This window comes from Blennius ocellaris (genome assembly GCF_963422515.1).
Source record: "Blennius ocellaris genome assembly, chromosome: 3".
NCBI lineage: Eukaryota > Metazoa > Chordata > Actinopteri > Blenniiformes > Blenniidae > Blennius > Blennius ocellaris.
This window is the reverse complement of record NC_137652.1, coordinates 17,025,558-17,047,281: the sequence shown is the minus strand read 5'-3', so window position 1 is coordinate 17,047,281 and position 21,724 is coordinate 17,025,558. Positions and strand designations below refer to the sequence as shown.

At 40.6% G+C, this 21,724-nt stretch overlaps 1 protein-coding gene across 1 annotated transcript in view; it reads right to left on the bottom strand.

Moving 5' to 3' along the window:
• mad1l1 (mitotic arrest deficient 1 like 1) overlaps positions 1 to 21,724 on the bottom strand; it is a gene marked incomplete at its 5' end in the record, with an annotated part of 74,099 nt that overhangs the window by 46,488 nt on the left and 5,887 nt on the right. The window contains 6 exons of the mRNA XM_080520691.1: positions 4,085 to 4,175; positions 4,404 to 4,495; positions 6,757 to 6,813; positions 7,132 to 7,272; positions 14,288 to 14,432; positions 15,139 to 15,225. Coding sequence (XP_080376817.1) covers positions 4,085 to 4,175; positions 4,404 to 4,495; positions 6,757 to 6,813; positions 7,132 to 7,272; positions 14,288 to 14,432; positions 15,139 to 15,225 — 613 coding nt within the window. The remainder of the gene's footprint in view (positions 1 to 4,084; positions 4,176 to 4,403; positions 4,496 to 6,756; positions 6,814 to 7,131; positions 7,273 to 14,287; positions 14,433 to 15,138; positions 15,226 to 21,724) is intronic.

Sequence of the window (21,724 nt, the reverse complement as noted above, 5' to 3'; positions counted from 1 at the left end):
AGAACACAAGATCTCTGTGACAATATCAAATGACTGCTTGAAGCGCAGTTAGTTTCACCAAGTTGAAAGCAGAAATTCTGAATTGTGAAGAGACAAACCGAGTAGCTCTGTAATTAAATGGCTACAGTTGTGAGAGTTGTGCTGTTAAACATATCAATAAGTGTTTTATATATATACCAAAGTAAAGAAACCGGAGAAAAATTATTCAAAAATCTAGTTCTGCAATTAGTCTGACTCAAATGTGTCCATGAATACTGTACAGAATATTTTTACATGAATAGAAATAGAGGCAAAGACACCAAACAAGCAACGCGTTGCACGGCAAGACTTGTTGATCAGATTTGAATACAAGAGTTTTTAGCATAGGCGAAGTGAATGCTAACAATGATACCTTCATATATTTTAGATGTAGAACACATAAATCCAGAAACTTCACAAACAAACCCATCCGTCTGTCCGCCACTCCACCACCCAGCCGTCCTGTGATGGATTGGCTACCATTCGTCCACTTTGCTACAATCAGCCTCAGAATCCTGTGATAATATGAAGCTGTACAAATTTTAATCGAAAATATTTTGAGGAAAAAAAATAATTGAAAGTTATTGGAAAACCATTAAGATATTTTATTATATAATATATTCTACTGCATTTAAAAATGTCTTAAATTATTACATTATTGGTTGGTACAACATTTTACAAGACTTTTTCTGAAAGCCATCGACAGAATTTTAAAAAGTGAAACACATTTACTTCATATGTCAAAGGTTTTGAAATAATTTGCCAAAATTGTGGGTGTTTAATAGTATTCCCAATTTTTCAAGATGCTTCTGAATACATCAAGAAAAGTCTTCTGCTGGGTTCACTTTTGAGGGGATTTGTTGGTTGACTGAAGTGGAGAAAAAGACAAAAAGGACTCATTTTACAATGGATTAAATTGCAATGAAGTTGGCTTTTCACCAATATGTTAGATCCAAAGCAATGGCCTACTGTGGGATGTTAGGACGCATTCCCTACCAGGAAACTCTTAACCGCCAACAGTTCTACATGCTGGGTTAAACACACTTCACCACAAAAGCTTATTGAATGTTTTAAAGGCCCAAACAGGTGTGAGGACTTCTTCATAGCACAAAGATCTACAATTCAGATGTGAACCTATGTTTGATGCGTTTTATGCGTTGACGGCTCGTCTGTGTTCTCATTCAAATCAAAGAGCACCAGACTGCTTTGAAAGTGGACAGACTCAACCTTCAAAGACCTGCAGTCCACATGTTTTGGTAGACACCAGGCTTTGTATAGCATGCTCAAGGTTCCCCCAATGAGCAGCACAAACATAGAAATCCCACTGGAGTGCACTTTAATCAAGCAAAGCCTGCTATGCCTTCACAAAACCCCATACAACTCAGTTTCCATTACTTGTTTAGTTGGATGAAGAAAAAAAGAAAAACAACCCTTTTGACCCCAAACCTCAGGAGCTTGTCCTCGTCAGGGAAGTTGTCGATAGTTTATAAAAACTGCTGCCGCTGACCGGACCGTACTCTTCATTGATGGAAGCCTTTGTGGATAACCTTGTGGATGCGCTGAATGCACTTGGTGAGAAACAATCTCCTCTGATGTACCAGTGAGAAGTAACGTGCCCAGCACATAGTGACAGCTACTGTGAGTTTAAGTGACACCTCTTACAATATTTGGATATAGCCGCTCATGACAGAGCTCAGATCAAGCAACACTGAGCCGGTGTCTTTTCGCGACTTTGTACATACAGTAAAAATTAGTCATGAATTTAAAGGCATTCAATCAAAAAACTGATTTTTTTTTTTTTTTTTGTTCAGATACACATGTGCGTACACGGAAGGAGGACAGACCCTCTCGTGCTTTATCTGCCAATAACCTGCTCAAGAATTCCTGTCAGCTTAAGTGTCCTTGCAAAATGTGAACTTTATGCACACTGAAGTATGGCTCTGGAGTTCACTGTGTAAAACAATACGAACAAGTGTTAAAATACTGCAAGGATATGGACATATGCACAATATACACAAAGATATGTTCGTAAAGTGAGCAGGGCGCGTCAGGCTCAAGAGAAATATAAATCAGTCAAAAAGAAAAAAGAAAAAAAAGGTGTGCCAAGAGAGTCAATATATAATATGGCTGCATTGAAGCAATGGACAAAATTAGAGAAGAATGATTCTTTTTGGTTAAATTCGCCCAAGTTTACGACGGTAAACATTTTAGTCGTTCAGGGAAAAGGTTGGGAACCACTATGCTTGCTAGCCATAAAGATGTGTCCATACTGCTTATACACACTGAAACAAATTATGGTGACTAAAATTTTAGTTGTCTTTATGGTTCTCATAGGAAGGTTAAAAATTACACCCATTTTATCTGGTGTTGGGTACATTCATCCATATGTCCTCTAAATTCACTTGCTTTTCCCAGTTGTATTTATCCTCTAGGACTGGTTGCAATGAAATTCCTAGAACCTAGGACAAAAATAAGGAGTCAAACTTTTGTGTCACATCACGACCCAAAAATAAGCTGGGTACAGCCCGTCATGGAGGTTTCAGCCAGTTCTCCCCAATTAGATTTGTTGACTAGCAAAATACATATTTTGCCTGTATAATGAGGAGTGATCTCATCATAGACCTAGGATACCATCTCACTGCTCGTAGCCACCGTTTGTTAATTATAAGCAGTTCGTAAGAGTTGCATGTGCTGTATTTACAGAGTCAATGTTTCACAAAATGTCACAGGAGTTGCGCAGTTCTCATCTTGAGAAGATCATGATCACTCTTTTGATTTGGTCACATCTTGATCACAGCTGCTCAGCTTTTAACAGTAACTCCCAATCTCACATTACTCTTGTGCTGCTCAAGCCACGTTTCACCAGCCGAGAGCTCGCGTTAACATTTAATAGATCGCTCTTAAAGCACTTCATTGCTCTGTTCTTTGGTATAATGCTGAATAGTTCAGTCCAATTTCACAACGCTGGTTATCCGAGCGGCTGACCGTCAGTGTGATGGGAATATAAAGACTGGGCACACATAAAGGGTCCGGCCAAAAGAATCCAATGCACATGACGATATAATGAAAGATCCAATTGTCCTTATATTTGAGCATTCGGTTCTGCAAGTTATTTACACATACTCACTCAAGCCGTTAATTTCTGCTGTCAAACACTTCTCAGTTCAGTCAATCATCTCTTTACTCGGTCTGATGTGGAGGTCTCTTGGTGTTCATTAGACCATGGAGGAGTCGTGAAAATTAGCTCCTAAGAACTGACCTGATCCATTGACTATATAACCTTGAAACCCATAAGAGCACGCACACACACACACACACACACACACACACACACACACACACACACACACTCACTCTCCTATACACTCAGTTGTCAATTGCTTTAAAGGTGGTGGTCATGCTTGAGAAAACCTGGATTTCATTCAGCCCACAGCTAAATGGAACCAACACGCTTGCCCACACACGTTTCATTAAAGTGCCCTGGTAGGCTTAGTTTGGCACAGTGTGAGTCAGGGGAGTTCGAGGACCTGACTGAGATGAAACACGCACGTACGTACGCACGCACGCACGCACACACGCACAGCCAATTTAAAAACGAGAAGGGATCAGGTATAACTGAAGGGGGGGTAACTTTGCAAGATGAAAGTAGTGGGACTACAAGTAGTGGATTCGTCAGTCAGTAAAGTTAAAATAGCAACTTTACAAAAAATAAAAAAAAAACATTCCCGTTCCAGTTCCATTCCCCGCCAACACTCTCAAAGGTCACAATTCATTCTGACCCCCTGCCGACAACACAACGCTCGTCTATTGTATTCCCCTCATCCAGTGAAGGGGGGATTTTGAATCAGTGATGTGTTCTACTACTTTTCTATTGGCCGCTGCTGGAATCACACCTGGGTCCAATTGTGCTTGAAGAACTGTCAGATATAGGAAACGTTTGTGGAAATCAATCTGCGGTGTCACGCAGTCTGGGCCGCTGCCCTCGGGGTTATTGAATTGGTTCTTTTGTACAAAATGAGTAAATCCATCACAGGATTCAGTTGGATAGAAGTTTTTGGGTATCTACCTGTAGGTTGTGTCTCTCCAGTCTCATCTCCAGGATGTTATTCTGTTCCTCCAATCGCTGTTGCTCCATCTCCAAATCTTCAATTTTCTGTCTGAAAATACACACACACACACACAGTGACCTTTTTTTTTAACATGCGATCTACCATGTAGCATAATAACTGTGCATGTTGTTGACAGAGTAGGTTAATCTTGGAACTGCAGCCCTGCTCAGGTGAGGATAGGAGGTCTGGGGAGTTAATCCACCTTAGGTACACTCATGAATTTTCCATGTCCTCGGTTTTGAACAGTTGTCGCCACAGGTTGAGTGTGTTAACTACCTGAGGATGTTGACCTCCTCTTTGGTCGCCGAAGAGTTTCCATCAGCAGCCGCGGCCTGCTGATTCTTCAGAGACTCCAGCTCCAGCTCCACCTGAATAAGGAAAGGAAGAAAATGAGCCTGGTGCACTGTGGAGGGACCACCTTTGGCAGAGTTCCTGGCAGAAGCCCTTCGCCTGCAGATTAATCCCGAGCAGTGCGTTGCGGTGGGCTGTTATCAATTCTAGACAGGCATCAAGACCAATGGATATATCTGTTCCACACCATTACTTCACTGACTTACTTTCCATTTCACAATGTTCCAGTCTTGTTTCCTCTTATACTTGTTTCCAGTCTGCGTGCCTCTTAGCTAGTTAAGTCATTCCTCTGATCTCGCTCTCGTCTCTGCAATTATCCCTCATTTCCATTTTCACACCAATTTTCCTCCTTTTCTGACAGCATCTGCCTGTCACTCGGTGCATCCTCGCCCTCAGTCTTCCGAGGACGGATAAGTAATTACTGCTATACCAGACAGGTGGATTTCACACGCCAATACTCATTGCCATGGGTAAGTTGATGTCACCTCGGCAACAAGGAGCCATGAAAAAAAAAGGGAGATCACAGAACAAATTAAAAAAAAAACATGCTTAGGTCCCACCTGCCAAAGCTTTAAACAAATTCTGATTTCAAATATTATGTAATGATCATAATCTCAAGTTCAGATAGGTCCACTAAATATAGCTAGGAACTCCATCTACCCCTATATTCAGGCAAATTACTGAGACGTTTCAACTCCAGTTAAGTTCACTCAAGATAAAAAAAAAGGAGAAAACTCATTACTTTAGTTTTTTTCCCCATCACTCAAACAGAATGAGATATAGGAGGATATCCATATCCTCCTATATCCTATATCCATACTCGCAAGCCAGCAAGGTGTACAAAAATTCACTTGCATGCAGGCAAATAGGACTGTCCCTTTGAAAAGGTCTTCAGCTTCACCTCCATTGTTGAGCGCAGTGGAAAATAATGATTTTCGTTGGCAGGTTAGTCACAGAGGCATCAGAGCAGCTTTGACTCTCGTTGCACCTGCCAGGATAACAGCCGTGACTAAAAAAGGTCCCTGAGACAGCACAACTGCTAATGACTTAAGTTACTAAGTATGTGAGCGCTTGACAAATGCTGTGCACTACCCGTTCGTCCTGCAGGTACAAGCAGCCCAGATCAGATCCAGGCCTCCTTCACGTGTGGTTCTAATTTGGACTCTGCTGCTGCTCAAAGAGTTCAGTCTGAATCTTGTTGCATTTTTACAACAGTGAAGTGAGATAGGTGTTCTAATATGAGGAGGTGAAACATTGTCAGATCACATTTGAACAATGGATGATACCTCCTGTGCAGGGGAAGCAGCCCCAGCTCTACCAGTAGCCATCATTAAAATGTGTGTTGTTTTAATCTTATTGTGTGCTCAGATTGCACACAACCTAAAACGTGATGCACACAGGAGCTGCGAACATGAATCGGGTAAATGAGGTCATTTAATCAATGTCTAATGTTAAGAATTAAACAAACAATACTGTTTTGATTTAAATGTATGTAAAAGAAAGATTATGGAAAAGACCATGTCTTATCAATAAAGCTAAAATGTTGCAGACATGAGTGCTGCCATATTGTGTCAGTCGTAACAAACGCGAGTCAGTGCTTAATCTGCCTGATCACAAAGTTTTCCATCAGTGTGGTTCACTTTAATCTGAACAATGGGATGATCCTCTGTCTTTACCATTTTGGCCCGGTTAGATTTACAGGAATATGAAGCCTATTACAGCTTACTCAACAGATAACCACTCACTCACCTACAAATGAGTTTAAACGTAAACTTGCAGAGCGTATCTATTGAAAATGTCTACATTTTCACAAAACCAAACAATTACTACAGGAAAATCCTACAATTTCAACACAAAGCCAATTTTAATTATACTTTGTGAGAAAATACATTGAAATGTTAAAAAAAAAACCTTCTTGATAGCTGTTGCATTATGGGTGTTTTTACAAACTCACCTTGACAACATGGCTTTTAGTCTAGTTGGCGAACAGTAAGGTAGCCATCTTCACTGGCAGCATCACTGATATCTCAACTCAGGTTGCTGCATTACATCCGGTACTTTTAGAAAATTTGTTAAAAAAAAAAAAAATGCCCTTTCTTTGAAATGTTTACCAGTTGCTTGGCAGCTTTGACCCACGAGTCTACGAGTTTGACACCACTGGGCTATTAGCTACTTCTGTCTGATGGTGTTCTCATTTTGGGTTAACCCAAAAACATGAATATGAGAGTGTGAGTGTGAGTGTGAGTGTGAGTGTGTGTGTGTGTGTGTGTATACTTACTGCTTGCAGCTGCAATTTCAGTCCCCCCGTTTCCTCTTGTGCTTTGGTCAGCTGGGCCTGAGATGAAAAACAACAAAAAAAGTGATAAATATGCATCACAGAATATAATGAAAGACTTGATCCTGCCGGTTTACAGTGTTGACTGTGTGCAGAGCGTCTCTGTGAACTGCAAGTCTGCTTTTATTACCTTTCAATGCAGACATCAGTCACTCAGTTGGCGAGGTGCATCATGCTTCAATTAGCAACACTTGTCTACTCGCCAACAGGTTACACATGTGTAGATCAATATTTTCTAGTAATGCTGAAGACTAAAGAGAATATGATTTGGCTATGCTTTATTCCAAAACGGTTTTGAAAGGCAAATTCTGCACCTACCTCCATCTCTACATTGTGGCTCTGCGTCCTCTGCAGCACCTCCTCTGCCTCTTTGACTCGTTTGCTGAGTTGAGGGGAGTACTCGGCGTGTGCGAGCTCGCCGTCATAGGACTCCAGTATGGCACGCATCCCATCGCGCTCCTGGAAAACAAATACATGCATGCCTCGGTGAAACGATAAACCTGCCGTGAGCCAAGAAAAAAACAAAAAAAAAAGAAGTGTCATAGCATGACAGAATTCTGTGGCCTCAAACATGCAATGTTTGTGTGTATGTACATGAATAAACACAGAATATCAAAGCCTTTTCAGATGTTGGGAAGATTTGAGTCTCTGTTGCTCCTTGTATGACTGTTTGGTGTGCTAATATGACCAGTAAATGCCTGGGTAAATTAGAAACAAAGCACGAGACAGCTGTGGCTCTTCTTATCCAAGCAGAGACAAGAGACACTTTGGGTTGCACCCGTCTGCTTCTCTTGCTCGTGAAGTAATCAAATCAAAGATAAATGTCTTTGTAGACAAAAGGATCAAGAATAAATCAAAAAATTAGAGCGGAGTCATGACAGAGAAATGTTTTCTTGCCAATGAAGCGTGTCACATTATACTGCCTCATCACTATAATCGTGGATGTGATGGGATCGTTTGAGAACTCCAAATGAAACTTTTCTCCTCTTTTGCAGGTGAAGTCAAAGACATGTCCTCCATGCCGCCCGGCCCAGTAAATCAACACACCGTGAAGATGAAGAGAGGATGAAAACCTCTTTACTTTAGCATCTTTGCCAGAGTCATTTAAACAAACTGACACGCAGTCTCCAAGTAAGCTTTTCCACATTCACAATCCAGTGCGGCCCGGTGTGAAGCTTTTTAAAGAAAAACTGACATCGAAAATAAATTAAAAAAAGAATCCATCTAAAAAGTATTCAGGCATTTGGAGTACATATTAAGAACTGTCAAGAAGGAGGAGTGTATATGATTGAGATTGATGGCGCAGGAAAAGAAAGAGGGGAAATGGCCTGTTAATTCCCATTAACACACCACTGCAAAGCAGCATAACTGAGCCTTGAAACTGCTGCTAAATCACGACACCGTCTTAACCAATGGGCCATTTCAGCCACTTTGACTCTGAATAACTAGTCTGAATTCACTGTCCACTGAGAGTCATTAAAATCTGACATACACTATTGTTTCATCCTTCACCATAAATTTCATCAAGGATTTTTGAGAGATTAAGTGACATAAAACATCTCAATTGGAACAATACGGAATTTAACCTATTACACCAACTTCTCATTTTTAAATCAGCATTTCCAGCTTCAAGCACGTGATTACTTTGAGTACTGTTGGAGGCAATATAACCAGACATTTCTTGTGTTCTGCATTCTTTGTGGGAGACAGGTCAATATTTTTCATCAGTTTCTGACATTTTAAAGACCAAACAACTAACCAACTGAGAAAAAGAGTGAATCAGTGATGACTAAACCCCAGTGCAAAGCTGCAATTACATTTTATTTTCTTCTCAGGCAGGAAAGTCAAGAAAGCAAATCTAACAGTTTACAACAGACATAATCTTCGTTCTGAGAAGTGTGGCTGGAGAAATACCCGAGCGAAACATATGAAAGTTGCCTCAATATTATCATGAACAGTGCTGACAACCTGACAGGCTTATTAAAAGTTTCTGTAATTTTGCCTGCATTCTTGATATTTAAAACAAATACAATGGTCAAATCTGCCCTGGTTGTGGTTGCCCTGTCTGAGATACTTTAACAGCATTAGGTGAACATCCAGGGGGCCATTAGAATAAATGTAGGACTTTTAAGTTATTTCCACTACAGCAGAAGATTAATGTCGTCTGCAATGAAGTATGGAGAGAAAGATATGCTTGTAACAAAGCAATGTCAAGAGATATATATATATATATATATATATATATATATATATTAATTCATAGTGTAAAAGTAGCATCGTATGTACTGTTGGGATCTGCAGGACCACAGAAAGTTTGTTCATTTCTGGGGAGAGACAATATTCATTTGTCATGAGACGCAGTCATGACATGAATTCTGACCCAGGAATGTGATGGCCTTTCACATCTAGAATGGGGAAGGGGGGGACATTCTCCAAGACATTCCTCCCCCCCCTTTCTGCTCACAAGACTCTCCCCCCATGCAATCAGCCAGTCACTGATTGGTTGAAGTTCTCAGGCTTCGACACCTCTGAAGTCACACGTGGACAAAAGGCTTTCACCCAGCCTCCGCTCAGAACTCTTGCAAAGCAAACTCCAAGGAGGTGGGTTGCTGCAGAGCAGCTCATCCAGTGTTAGCACACAGCTAACACCAGAGGCCGGCAACCAGAGGCCTCCACTCCTCAACTCATCTGCTGACCCGGCCACGAGGGTCAGACCTTCCCCTGATCCAGAGACCAGCACCCAGAGTCTGATCTCCAGGGAAACCAACCGGTTTCTCCAGGACGGGACCAGGGACCCTCACAGAGCTTCTTTGTGTTTTTCCTGAACAAGCAGGAAAGTCATCACAGACCTGAGCGACCAGCTCCTCAGTCTGAACAAAAGGAACAACCAGGCGCTGCAAAGAAGGACAGCTCCTGAAACATCAACTCCATCTTCTTCTCCTCAGCCTGCAGAACCAGCTTCCCTCCAGCAGGACAACAACTGAACTCCTTGAAGGAAGTGGTAACAACTGGGCATTTACCTGAGATTAGTTAAACCTGATGCTATGCATAGAACTGTTTAACTTTCATGAAGATGTGTTGATTCTGTTACCGTGATCGCGTTCTTTTGATTATGATATTAGGAGCCGTTATCAACTTGTAAACCACTGTTAGCTCTGCCACAGACACAGGGTCTGCATGCTAATCTTTGCTTTACTAACTTGTTAACTCACAACCCTACACATATCACATCAAAGACAACATCACACCGTAACCGAACACCATCTGATGACTCCTGACGTTTTACAAGACAAATCGCAGTCACATAAACTCATTCTAGAAATGGTCCCTTAGCAGAGACACACAGAAGCAGATGCTGTGGCTAGCTTCTATTGTTCTTTTGCTATCAGCACATGGCCGAGCTGTAAAGGACAGACCTCCTGTTCTCTGACAACCTCCATTTGGAATATAGTTTCTTGTGATCCGCCATCTTGTTGTGTAGTTCCATCACACGTCACACACACACACTCCCTCCAACTCTCTCTCTCTCTTTCTCTCTCCACACACACACACGCACCTACACACACCCAGCTGTATATAGGTAGTTAGAATCTGTGTTTTATTTGTTTTCATTGTTAATAAATATATTTTTGGAATCATACTTGCTGTTTTATTAATGAGCACAAAGGTGAATGAAATGTCGACCTCTTCTGTGTTAAGAACTCCAAAATCCTTCAAGCTTTACTGTTAATTCTGGTAATTGTAATTAATTTAACTATTAATTCAAATTCCTGATTAACTGTTTAGTATATCTTATGAGACTGATATAACTGAATTGGCTATCATTTCCTGTTACGACAGGTGGTGCTCCGAGGTATCTGATACAGATCAGATTAAATTTCAACATTATTAATAACTATCTTTGATAATTATTAATCATTATCGATAGCCAACCAAAACATAAATCGTGATCCATATGAGGACATAATGGTCCCTACAGTACAATTACTGTGTGCAAACTATTCAGTTATTTAAATAGTTTGATATTGATTGTTCTATTTAACATTTACTGCTACTATTATTATTATTATTTGCTCGCATGATATTCATTTTGTGGTTGTGGTATTTATAATGCATTTCAGATTTTTGAATATTTATACCCCAGATATTTTGGGGTATTTATTTGTAATTGCTTAAACATGTCATCTTATAAATTAAAGACAACGGTAAAAACAGCATTATTCAACATCTTCTGTAAGGGTATGTAAAAAGCCAAAGGGGAGGGGTCACCATCAACTATGAATTTGTACATTTAGTTAATTTGTGTTAACCCAGAAAATCTGTGCTGGTTTCCAGTGAGTGAAAACCATCTGATGTATGTGAAGACTCGCAAACTGTCTGTTCATTAATGCAGATTCACCGTCAGTCATGCGTGGTAAAATGATGCCTCCCACCTCCCTCCACTGTGCATGATAAAAGCAAAGCAGGTGGCATTTCATGGGAATCAGCCTTTTAATAAACATCTCACAGGCACACTGGCTGAAACCCATCCTTGAGTGGTGAGGGTCATTGAAAGCTCAATCGGCGATCATTAGCCGGGCTAATTTGGTAAAGCGTATGAAATCCAGATTGGAGGCAGGTGATAAATAGCAGTTCAAGATAATGGCATTTAATATATGTTGACTGCTAAGTGCTGTCTTGAAAGTACACTGTTAAGTCCTTCATGCAAAAACCCACCAGTGAGCTGCAGTTGTTATGTCATATTAGATCACACCTGATAACATAAATAAGATTCAATGGGAAGTCAGAAACATGAAAACCAATGTAACCCTTTAACAAATGACAGTGAGGGAAGAAAAAAAAAACCCTGAAACATTTAATTCATCATTATTTGTTTTGGCACAACAGCAGTGTCATTAGTCACGCAACATTACACAAAGTGCCCCATAATGCCGGTGAGCTCCTGCACACAATGGGAAGACAAACACAAAGAAAGAGAACGGGAAAGGTACAAACACATTTAGGGGTCAAATGCGTACGTGTTCGCTGCAAGACATTAAAATCAACAGGCCCTTTGGCCGTTTACCAGCTATTAGTGTGTGAAGAAATTTACTCAATCTTAATCAAAAATCTGTCAGTGCCTCCCTGATAAAAACTCTCAATTTGAAGCCACACAGACAAGCAGGGAGCAGGAGGACAGAGTGAGAAAAAATATCATTACTCTTTTCATCATATTTTTTTGGTCAAAATTGCTTTAGTGTCACCTGTTTTATCTAGTGCGTGAAGCGCCGACTGCCTCTGATGGGTCAGCAAGTCTTTCCCATAAAAGTGCAGCTTGCTGTTAAAATGGGACTCAACCTTAATAGGTTGATTCCACTTGAAAGACTTTAGTTTGAGAAACCAAACGCGCATAAAAGCCGTTTGTTTCTACAATCATTCCCACGCGAAAGCAAGAAGAGATCTGTACATGGTAAAGGTCAGACATGTTGGTATTTAACTGATCGGCTCATCAATGCAACAAACGAGTGGAGAACAATTAAAAGTGAGGGGAAAAATAGTAGCTTCAGTCATATGTTTACCACGAATGTCAATTCTCTCAGCTATAGCTTCCAATAGCTACTGATTCCCTTCCTCCATCCTATAGCTCTGCAACGCTGGGCCGCATAGTGAAAATATATATTTCAAATATAAACTCAGTTCTGTATCATAGGTAATTAAAAAAATTTTTTTGGGAACTTCAATTTCCTGGTGAGAAATTTGTGAAATGATATGTACGCCTCCTCCATCATGGAAAAATCTAAACTCTATAAATGCAAATCTTCCCCATTACAGGCATGTTGGCATTTATCACAGAGAGCCAATTCCATCAACGTTATGCTTGTGCAAGGCTATTCGTACACTTCTTATACACAAGTACCACGTTTTGTAATCGTGAGTGCCATGTAATGTGTGCCTGTTTGTACGGAAGAGAACAATCTGGTTCACTTTGGAACAGTAAAAACAGGTCTTTGTACACCTGGTATCTTAGGGTGTGTTTGCATTCCCCTGTTTGATCCGGACCAGAATTCTCTTTAGGGAAAATTCGTTTCATTTAGAATGTGAACACTCCCTCGAACTCTGGATCGGGATCTAACAAGTGATCTCTGGTTCCCTTGACAAGCTAGTTCTTGGTTCGTTTACAAACAGTCTTTCTAGCGGTTGGGGTAAGAGGACGTGATGTAATGCACTATGCATTTGTTAACAAATAAAGCTAACTACGCGAATCGGAAGAAGTACATGCAGAAAGAAAAAGTTGGAAAATATCTCACGGGCAGATGTGTGTAGTAGAGAGGAAGGAGTAGAGAGGAATAAGTAGTGAGAAAGGCACTCATTGATATCTGGTCTGAAGACTAAGGGTACATCCACATAATGAAAAAAAACAATCTTTATTCTCTCCAGCCTTCTCCAAAGAAATTCTGTCCACACTTCACTATGAACACGGCTCAACATGAGGCTTCAAAACAACTGAATTTTTGCATTTCAACTTGAAAATGTCACTTAAACAGGGCCTAAATAAGCATCCAGGATTTGCTGCTAACCTCTCCTTTCTGCCCATTTCTGCTCAGGAAACACATTCATCCTAAAACGAACCCGGGATCACGTGACCCAATGTGGCTACCTCACAAAGGAACATCTGAAGGTTAAACACAGACTTAGGGTGAACTTCAAAAAATTTTTACACTTTCAACAAAGTTACTTGGAAAGTAAAGAGTAGAAGTGGAACACGAGAAATACGCCGCTATAAACATTTATGAGTGGAAGGTCACTTTTTAATTTAGGCTATAAATTGCCTCCATAAAAAAAGAAGAGAAACTTCAAAATGCACGACTTTTGGTCAGTAAGCAACAACAGTAGCTGACTGCATTAGAGTTTAGACATTAGCTTTAGCCTTTTGTATTTAATCCATTAGTACTCTGTGGTTTTGTTGGTATAACATTTAATGATAGAAAACTGATGAAAGAAATGGCCAAAAATGTTAGGAAAGAGGCAAAAACACACTACACTGGTTAAAGAATTGTGTGGAAGAATAAAAGGGTCAAATTCTTCAACGACAACAACTAAAGGGGAGTTTTTACAATACACTTAGTGATAGATAGCATGATTCATACTCTGTGAAAACCTGGTAATAGAGTGCAAATGTCTTCCAAAACGTTCCTGCATCGACAGACCTGTATTTGTCGTGTCTGCTTAGGGTGCTGGGCTATGATTTGTGTGCTAAGAGATGATGACCAGAGAATTCACACATGCTCGGAAATAAATATCAGGGGGAGGTCTCGTCAAGAGCCGCAGAGCAGGGGAGGGTAAAACACGGGAGAGTCATGTGACATCCATCAGCCTATGAGATGTGAGAGATTTGGATTTTCTGCCTTGAGACGGTTTCAGGTGAATCTATATGGCCGATATATGAAGGTGTACGTGTAATGTTGCGAGGGTGCGAATATTTGACGTGGGGTACCTTGGTTAGCAAAAGCACTCGCTTCTGCAGCCGCCGGACCAGGCCGTCCTGCGTCTCCCTCTTCTTCGTCTCCTCCAGGCTCTTGCTGCGCTGCTGGGTCAGCTCGGCGCGGAGTGCCGACTGAGCCTGCTCCACGCTCCTCGCCCTGACACACCGGGCAAATTAATAGGTGGGAAGCAATCTTGTGTATGGGTGTATGTTAATTACTGGTGAGCGAGAGGGCAGGCAAAGAAGGGAACAGGCTGATTAGTGCTGAATGTTCAGACAATCTCAGACAAGCAATTCCTAGTCGATTCAGAGTAATACTCCCGAACAGACAACTCACCTGAGTGACACCTATTAATTTCCATATGGGGGATTGCGGCAGTGATTTGTGCCACGTCTGATCAATAGGAAAATAATTACTCCGAAGGGCAATAATTACACCACGGACTTTCCTCGCCATGCCCTCCCCACACCCACGCGGCTCTCTCCGGTTTCTAATATTTCATAATGAGCCCGATACGCTGTGCAGAAGAGAAACGCTCGTTAGCTAATGGAAGCCCTCCGAGCTGGACGGAGCCACGGCATGATCACACTAGAGCATGAGCTGCTGCTGGCCTCCTGCTTTTCACCTCTGTCCAGGACCAGTTTAATTTTCTCTTTCTCTGGCTCTCTCTCCCTCTCTCTCTCCCTCGACAAGTTTAATTAACTTTGTGACAATTAAGGGCTTCTCAGAGATATGCTCTAATAGATGCATGAGGGGAAAGGAAATGATAGAGGGGGAAAATGGTTGTGAAAGCAGAGAGAGAGAGAGAGAGAGTGCAAAATAGGGGGATTTTGTGTGCAGGTAGAAGCAATGTTTGTGTTACCGGCTGTTGAGTGCATAGTTCTGCTCTTTCAGAGCAATTTCCCTCTGCTGGATCTGAATCACCTCCCTGGACAGATCCTCTGGTTTCCTGGCGACAGACAACGGCACAGAACAGTTAGCATGCACGCACACACAGGCAGACACATGCACACAATGAAAATTCAATCCAAGTGAGCGAGCAGAAAGGACAGAATAGATGGAAATGACAGGGCTTCTACGGGCTTTTGTTTGTTGGACGTTGGGAAATAAACTGGCACAAGCAGCAGAGGGACGGGCGAGAGGAAGAGAGTCGGCTAAATACTGGTCATCGCTCTGCACAACAAACTCAGATTGACACACAATGCACACAAGTAACGAAAGGGCACCAGATGATGGATGAAATGGCAATTACTGCAACAATGACACAAACTCTGTATTATCACATGTTGATGCAGTGGAGGTCACAGGGAACTCGTTATTAAGCCTGTGCAATATTAATGGATCAGTAAAGGAGAGGACGATGAGAATTCCACGATGTGAGGCTGGACATGAACAAAAAAGCTCCACTTAATTTAGATTTGCCTGCTTTAACTATTCGCTGCAGTCCAGCGCCAGTTAGCAAACTGGAAGCAGTTTCTAGTGATTGAAGATAAATCTTCAAACCTATTGCAATTGTATATCAATTTTTTTTTTTGAAAATAAGAGATTGTAGAAATAGTTACTGTATAAAAAAACACTGTCAGGACATTGATCCTCAATATGTGGTTATCCCCAATTGTAGAGCCAATACTGTTAATGTTATTTTTTTCAGTCAGCATCTGATGATCCTAAAGGATTTGTTTCTTAAGTGCTTTGTTTGATTCTTTTATATTACTTTTTGTGAAATTTGTTTTTTAAGTATTAAAACTCGTCTGCACAGCTAGATAAACGTAGTTGCCAGAAAAAGGATTATATTTTTAATAAATCCCTCACTAAAAAATAAAAACCATCAATAAACATCAGCTTCATGGGGAAAAAAATGAAAAAGGATGAAGGAACAAGCAGAGAAAACTAACTGAGGAGTTCATAATAATAATTTTAAAAAAATTTGCCGCAACGACATATCACCACAGGATCAGTGTGATCTGTGTGGTTGGACAGGAGATAATTAAATAATTTTAAATGAAGATGAAAGCTTAAATGATTTTTCCATAGAGGTCCAAAGATTGGGGTCACAAAATGTAATGAAAAACTGATGCTAGGAGGTTCAACAATGTGGTAACTGAAAATATTCTGGGCTCCTTGTGTCGAAGTAACAGGGAAATGTTTGTAGAGTATTAATGAATGAAATTGGTCAACAGAGGTGCAGTCGACTCTTGACTCCTGGAATATGAGATCATTCTTAAAAATCTTTTGAAGTATTTGATTAAGTCAAGAAGAATGTCACAATATTACAATGTATAAGGTATAAATATATAGTCCGGTACACTGATGTACAACATGGCGAGAAACCCTTCTGTTAATACCACCAGACTTCCTCACTTTGTTGCAGACATACTGGATGTGGTTTCCCCATGACAGGCTCTCAACAACTAAAACGAACAGAAATGTTATATGAGAAACCTGTTTGATTTTAATATTGATTAGTAATTTGGGGTCAATTTAATTCTTTGTTGTAAAGATGTTTATTACAACATCTGAGGGAATATTAACATTCAAACCATAAACTGAGCATAGTTGCTGACGTTTTTACACAAAACTTCAATAAAACGAAAATATTTCTGTATGAATAATTTGAAACACCGACACAACAGTTCCAACTACGTTGCCAGGCTGATAATTGCAAACAATGTTGTCTAAAATCAATAATCCAAGAATATATTCCAAAATGGTACACATGTACATTAAAGCTACATATTTTAGACACAGCACTGCAAATGTGGGTCGAGCAGAATGACCTTGAGTTGTCCTCCTACATTCATCAAATACACCGAGTCATATGACATAATTAGGCTAACAAGAAGAAAAAAAAAAAAAAAGAAAGAAAGGCAAAGCAATGAAAGTAGACCTCAATGCTTTAAAACAGCAGTGTGCTCTGTGAAAGTCAAATTTTGTAAATGTAATTCCACTTTGGCTCGGTGGAGCAGCGCTTTAGGTGCAGAAATAACCTCATGACTAAAATATGACTTGTGTGAATCATATGATGGGATAACTGGGGTATCCAGAGTTGATAACTCCACAATGCCCAGAGCACAGGTGGGGAAGAGGCTGCTCCCGAACTCATACATGAACCACCTTGTTTTTCCTGTCAATTGTGCTTTTGCTGTTGATTGTTTGTTGGGGGGTTTTTTTTAGGTGGTGCGGTGCGTTGTTTTTGTTTTCTTTGGTTTTGCTGGCTACAATCCACTAATCTCAGTTGATGCAGCAAACAACAGGTTGGTTGCGTATTATCGAGTGAGATGTTGTGATTGAGCACAAAATAAGAGGCTGTGAAAAAAATGAAAAAATCGCAGCGTTGGCACACAGCAACAAGCAAGTCTGGTCTCAAACTCTCTCTTGTGAATGAGGGTAAATGACGAATGGCAGTTTAGTAGAGCGAGTTCCTTGTTAAAGTGCTTCCAAGGTTTGGGACTCTGAAGAAAGTACTCTCCGCACTCTGCATCACTGCTCTGTATCAGCAAACAACTTGTTTCATTAGCTTTGGTTTCTCTTCCAAATATAATGACTTAACTCAAGAAATATATTGTAGAAAACTGAAGGAAGAACCAAAGTATGAAATTTGCTCATTTAAACTAAATGTGAACCACAATACTTGAGATTTGAGTGTTTTCATTAACTAAAAGAATTGAGTGGAAATTTGACTGTTATTAACTTTTTTTTGTTACATTTGTTTGTTTTTTTACATTTAGTTGATGCTATGATTGTATAGTAATAACAAAAAACATATTTGACCAGCACTGGTTGCTTCAGTCAGTCTGCCCCTGCTGCTGAATAAAATACTAGAGGAAACCGTTCCTAATATAACAATTGGTGTTGAAGTCTTCAATTGCTGGAGACTAAGGTTTGGTTTAGAAGACAATGTTTAAAGTGAAAATGTGTCATTTTTGTGTTTTCGATTTGAGAAAAGTTTTGTGCTCACAAGGGAACGTTTTGAAAACGATGTTCAGTTACATGGGAAACTCTGAAACACTGAAAACCAAGTAGTTAACATGCCAGGCCACTACTGGGTACTGTTGTTGGTTTTCGTTATGAAACCACACACACATGCATTCAGACACCAATGTCCTATCAATACTAACAACGGTAAGTACACAGACACTCGTATGAACAGAAGACAAATGTGGATTACTATTACAGGGGCTCCACGAAACTATAAAGTCCCAGGAGAATATGAACTGGGAGTCTCTGGCGGCAAACGTTGTTGTTGTCCATCTATTTGTGCAGGTGCAGAACTATTTGGTCCGGCGCAGTATCAGCATTTTCAATGTATTCGAGCATCGTTGTCATCTCAACGGTAGATGAAAATGTGTGCTATTACAAAAAACAAACAATAGCACCCACGAGTGGCCCGACAGGCAAACTACTTCACTTTCTGCATTTCTGCTGTTTTCCGTGTGAACGGACATCGTTGTGAAAATGACCAGTGTTTGCAAAAAGAATAATTTTCAAATTGAAATGCTGATGCTTAATGGGGCCTAAAGTAGCACAGAACTTTTGCTGGTGGAAAAAAAAAACTAAAAACTAAAACTTAGGTTCACAAAGCATCTCTACAAAAACACGCTCCAAACCTGTTTTAGTGGCTTAGAACAAGCAAAGTTACTTCGCTGTGTATGGGGATCATATAATGAAGTCAAACTATGCATCACAATATTTTCTACTGGAAGAAAATGTAGTAGTGCCATTGTGATTTGTACGATATGCTACATTTCCTGTATTATACTTTTTGATAAAGCTCAATGATGAACCTGACAAAAGGAGCTTGTATTTATTTGCGGTGTTTTTCTACAGTGGTTGGGCTTGGTGTCAATTTGATGGCAGAAAATGGAAGAACTGTTGGAGAGAAAGAGAGGAGTCCCACTTCATCAAAGAGGCTTTCCTGATTTACTGGCAGGGGGGCGCAGCTTAGAGAGAGGGGGACGTTGAGTGGGAACTGACTACTGGCTTGGCCTGATTAGTTAAAGAGAAAATTGTGGGTTTTGTTTGATGAAGAGAGCATTCATACAGACAAAAACACAGGAGAGGAGCAAAGATTCAATTAAACAGATTGAATAGATCTTTTTTATATACCCAAATTGTTTCACCGGGTTGTTTGGTCTTTAAACGTACTTTTTTATTAATCCTCCCTTTGCAGAGGGTTGACATGACTCATGAATGCTCATTTTGTTCTGTAATAAATGGAGAGCAGCATTAGAAAATACAAGAAAATCTCAGATCACCTGTTCCCACATATAAAACAACTTCTTTTTTGGTGTAGCCTCAGCTTCAAGCCTCACTCCCACTGCTCAGCTTTGACAAACGCTCCAAATAAATGGTAAAGGAACTGAGGGGGCGGGGTGCAGGAGCTTCGGTGGGAGCGTGGACATGTGAAGCAGGAGGGCAAGATGTGCTCAGCGGTGTCTCCGGTCAGAGAAAATAAAGTGCCTGGCAGAAACTCCAGGCACCTGTGACACAGCAGCGGAGGAATCCCTGAAGCGAGCGGGGGAGTGGTGACCCCAAACTGCGTTCGGCTGAGCCGCTGGCTTTCAGAGCTGAGGGAGAGCGAGGGCAGGAGAGGATGGGGTCACTCGATGAGTGGAAACGTCGTGTTCGAAGGCTGGGAGTAAACACTTCAAAGCAAAACTAGTGCAAATGCAGAAACGATGTTTGAGATGAAGATGTGCGAGCCGGGCGCACACTGTCAGGAACTTAAATTAAAAGGAGTTATAGTGGACGTTCATTGATATCGAGGAGTATCAAACCATCAACTCGTCTTAGCTTTGGCCACATTCAGGCTGATTGAAAGTCGAAAAACAAGCCTGTTGAGCCACTTCCATTTAGAGCGTATCATTTCTTTTTAGAATATATTTGTTGTGATTGCCAATATCAAAAAGGCACAGCCATATCATTTACTTCACAGATAAACAGCACCTTTCTCACTTGGGCTGGAACAACTCCAAATATGTTCAAAACCCAAAAGATATCATAATTGTAGAACTAATTCAGCGAATTGTTTTGTGAAGATGCTGCATGAATTTTCTCAGAAATTCTGGTCAAGAACTGTCCGAGGTTTGCATGCATGTTGCACAACGCTAACCACATTTGCACAATGTTTACTTGAGACGCGCCACAGGAAATGTTTTCCAACAAATGAACAGGGACGAGTGAGAATTGGAAACAAAAGAAAATCTCCTCAGTTCGCCAATCTTTTTGTGATGAGACATCAAAGCTTGAATAGATGAACGATTAACAACAAAGTTTGCTTCCCGAGTGTCCAGAATGACTCCCAGTTCAGAATCTCCTGGGACTTAGTAGTGTCATAGTTGAGAGTCACCCGGACTATAAGACCAAAGCCGGCTGTCCATAAGAATGTCTGTGTACTCGCCATTGATAATGGTTATAGCGTATAGAGTGTTTTCAGTAGAAAAACGTACATTACATACATCGTTTTCAACAATTCATCCATTTCTGTGTAAACAGATACCGTTTTCAAAGCGTTGCTGCGTAAACGCGAAACTTCTCTGAAATGAAAACGCAAAAACTATGCGTTGACTCGAAACTTTGTGTAAACAGGGCCTTAAAAAGAAATCAGTGATTTAATTAACATCATGTCCATGGTGCATTGACAGAAAGCCCCGTCCCGTTGAGTTTTACTTCCAGGCATGTGAAAGGTCTGTCCTCACGCCTAAGTTAGTAACAAGTCAAGAATAACTTTACTACACAGTGGAAGTCATTGTAAAAAACCAAAAAACAGTTAATAGAGTTGTGGTTCAGTCCGGTTTAAAAAAATGTTTTTAAATAAAATAAAGACTCTAAAATCAAAATGTGATGCTAAAAACATAATTGCACATTCCGAGAAACAGCCTTTTTCATTTTCCATCTCTATTAATTGTACTTGCAATCGTCCACCACATAAACATAATGTGATCAAACTGTGTCACACAATGAAGAGGGAGAGATTTGCTGGTCACCAGACGTTTCGCTGCCAAATTTCAAGCTGCAGCTTTGAGGCTTGTCGCCGTCACCAGACAGACACTCCCATTGTTTTATATGATGGTTCTCTTCTGTCCAAGTGTTGTTGGGTTTTTTTGTTGTTGTTGTTGTTGTCGTTTTGTTTTGTTTCCGGCAGCGCCGTCAAGTGGCTGGTGAGAAATGGAGGCCTGGGCAGTGGTAGACAAACTCTTTATCACTACAGCTCCGATGCGTTTTCTCCTCATTAACATCCGCTCCCCTCCTCATTCTTTTCACACCTCTAATGATCATCCTGACATCTCTGGAGACACAAACAGTTACGTTATGTAATCCCAAGCTCAACAATGGAGGAAGATTGAGCAGCTTGAATTTGTGTAAAACTGACATAATGCACGACAGAAATTAACAAAGCTTTCTTCTTTTTTTTTAAACGGCTGAAATTTGCAGCTTTTATGAGACAT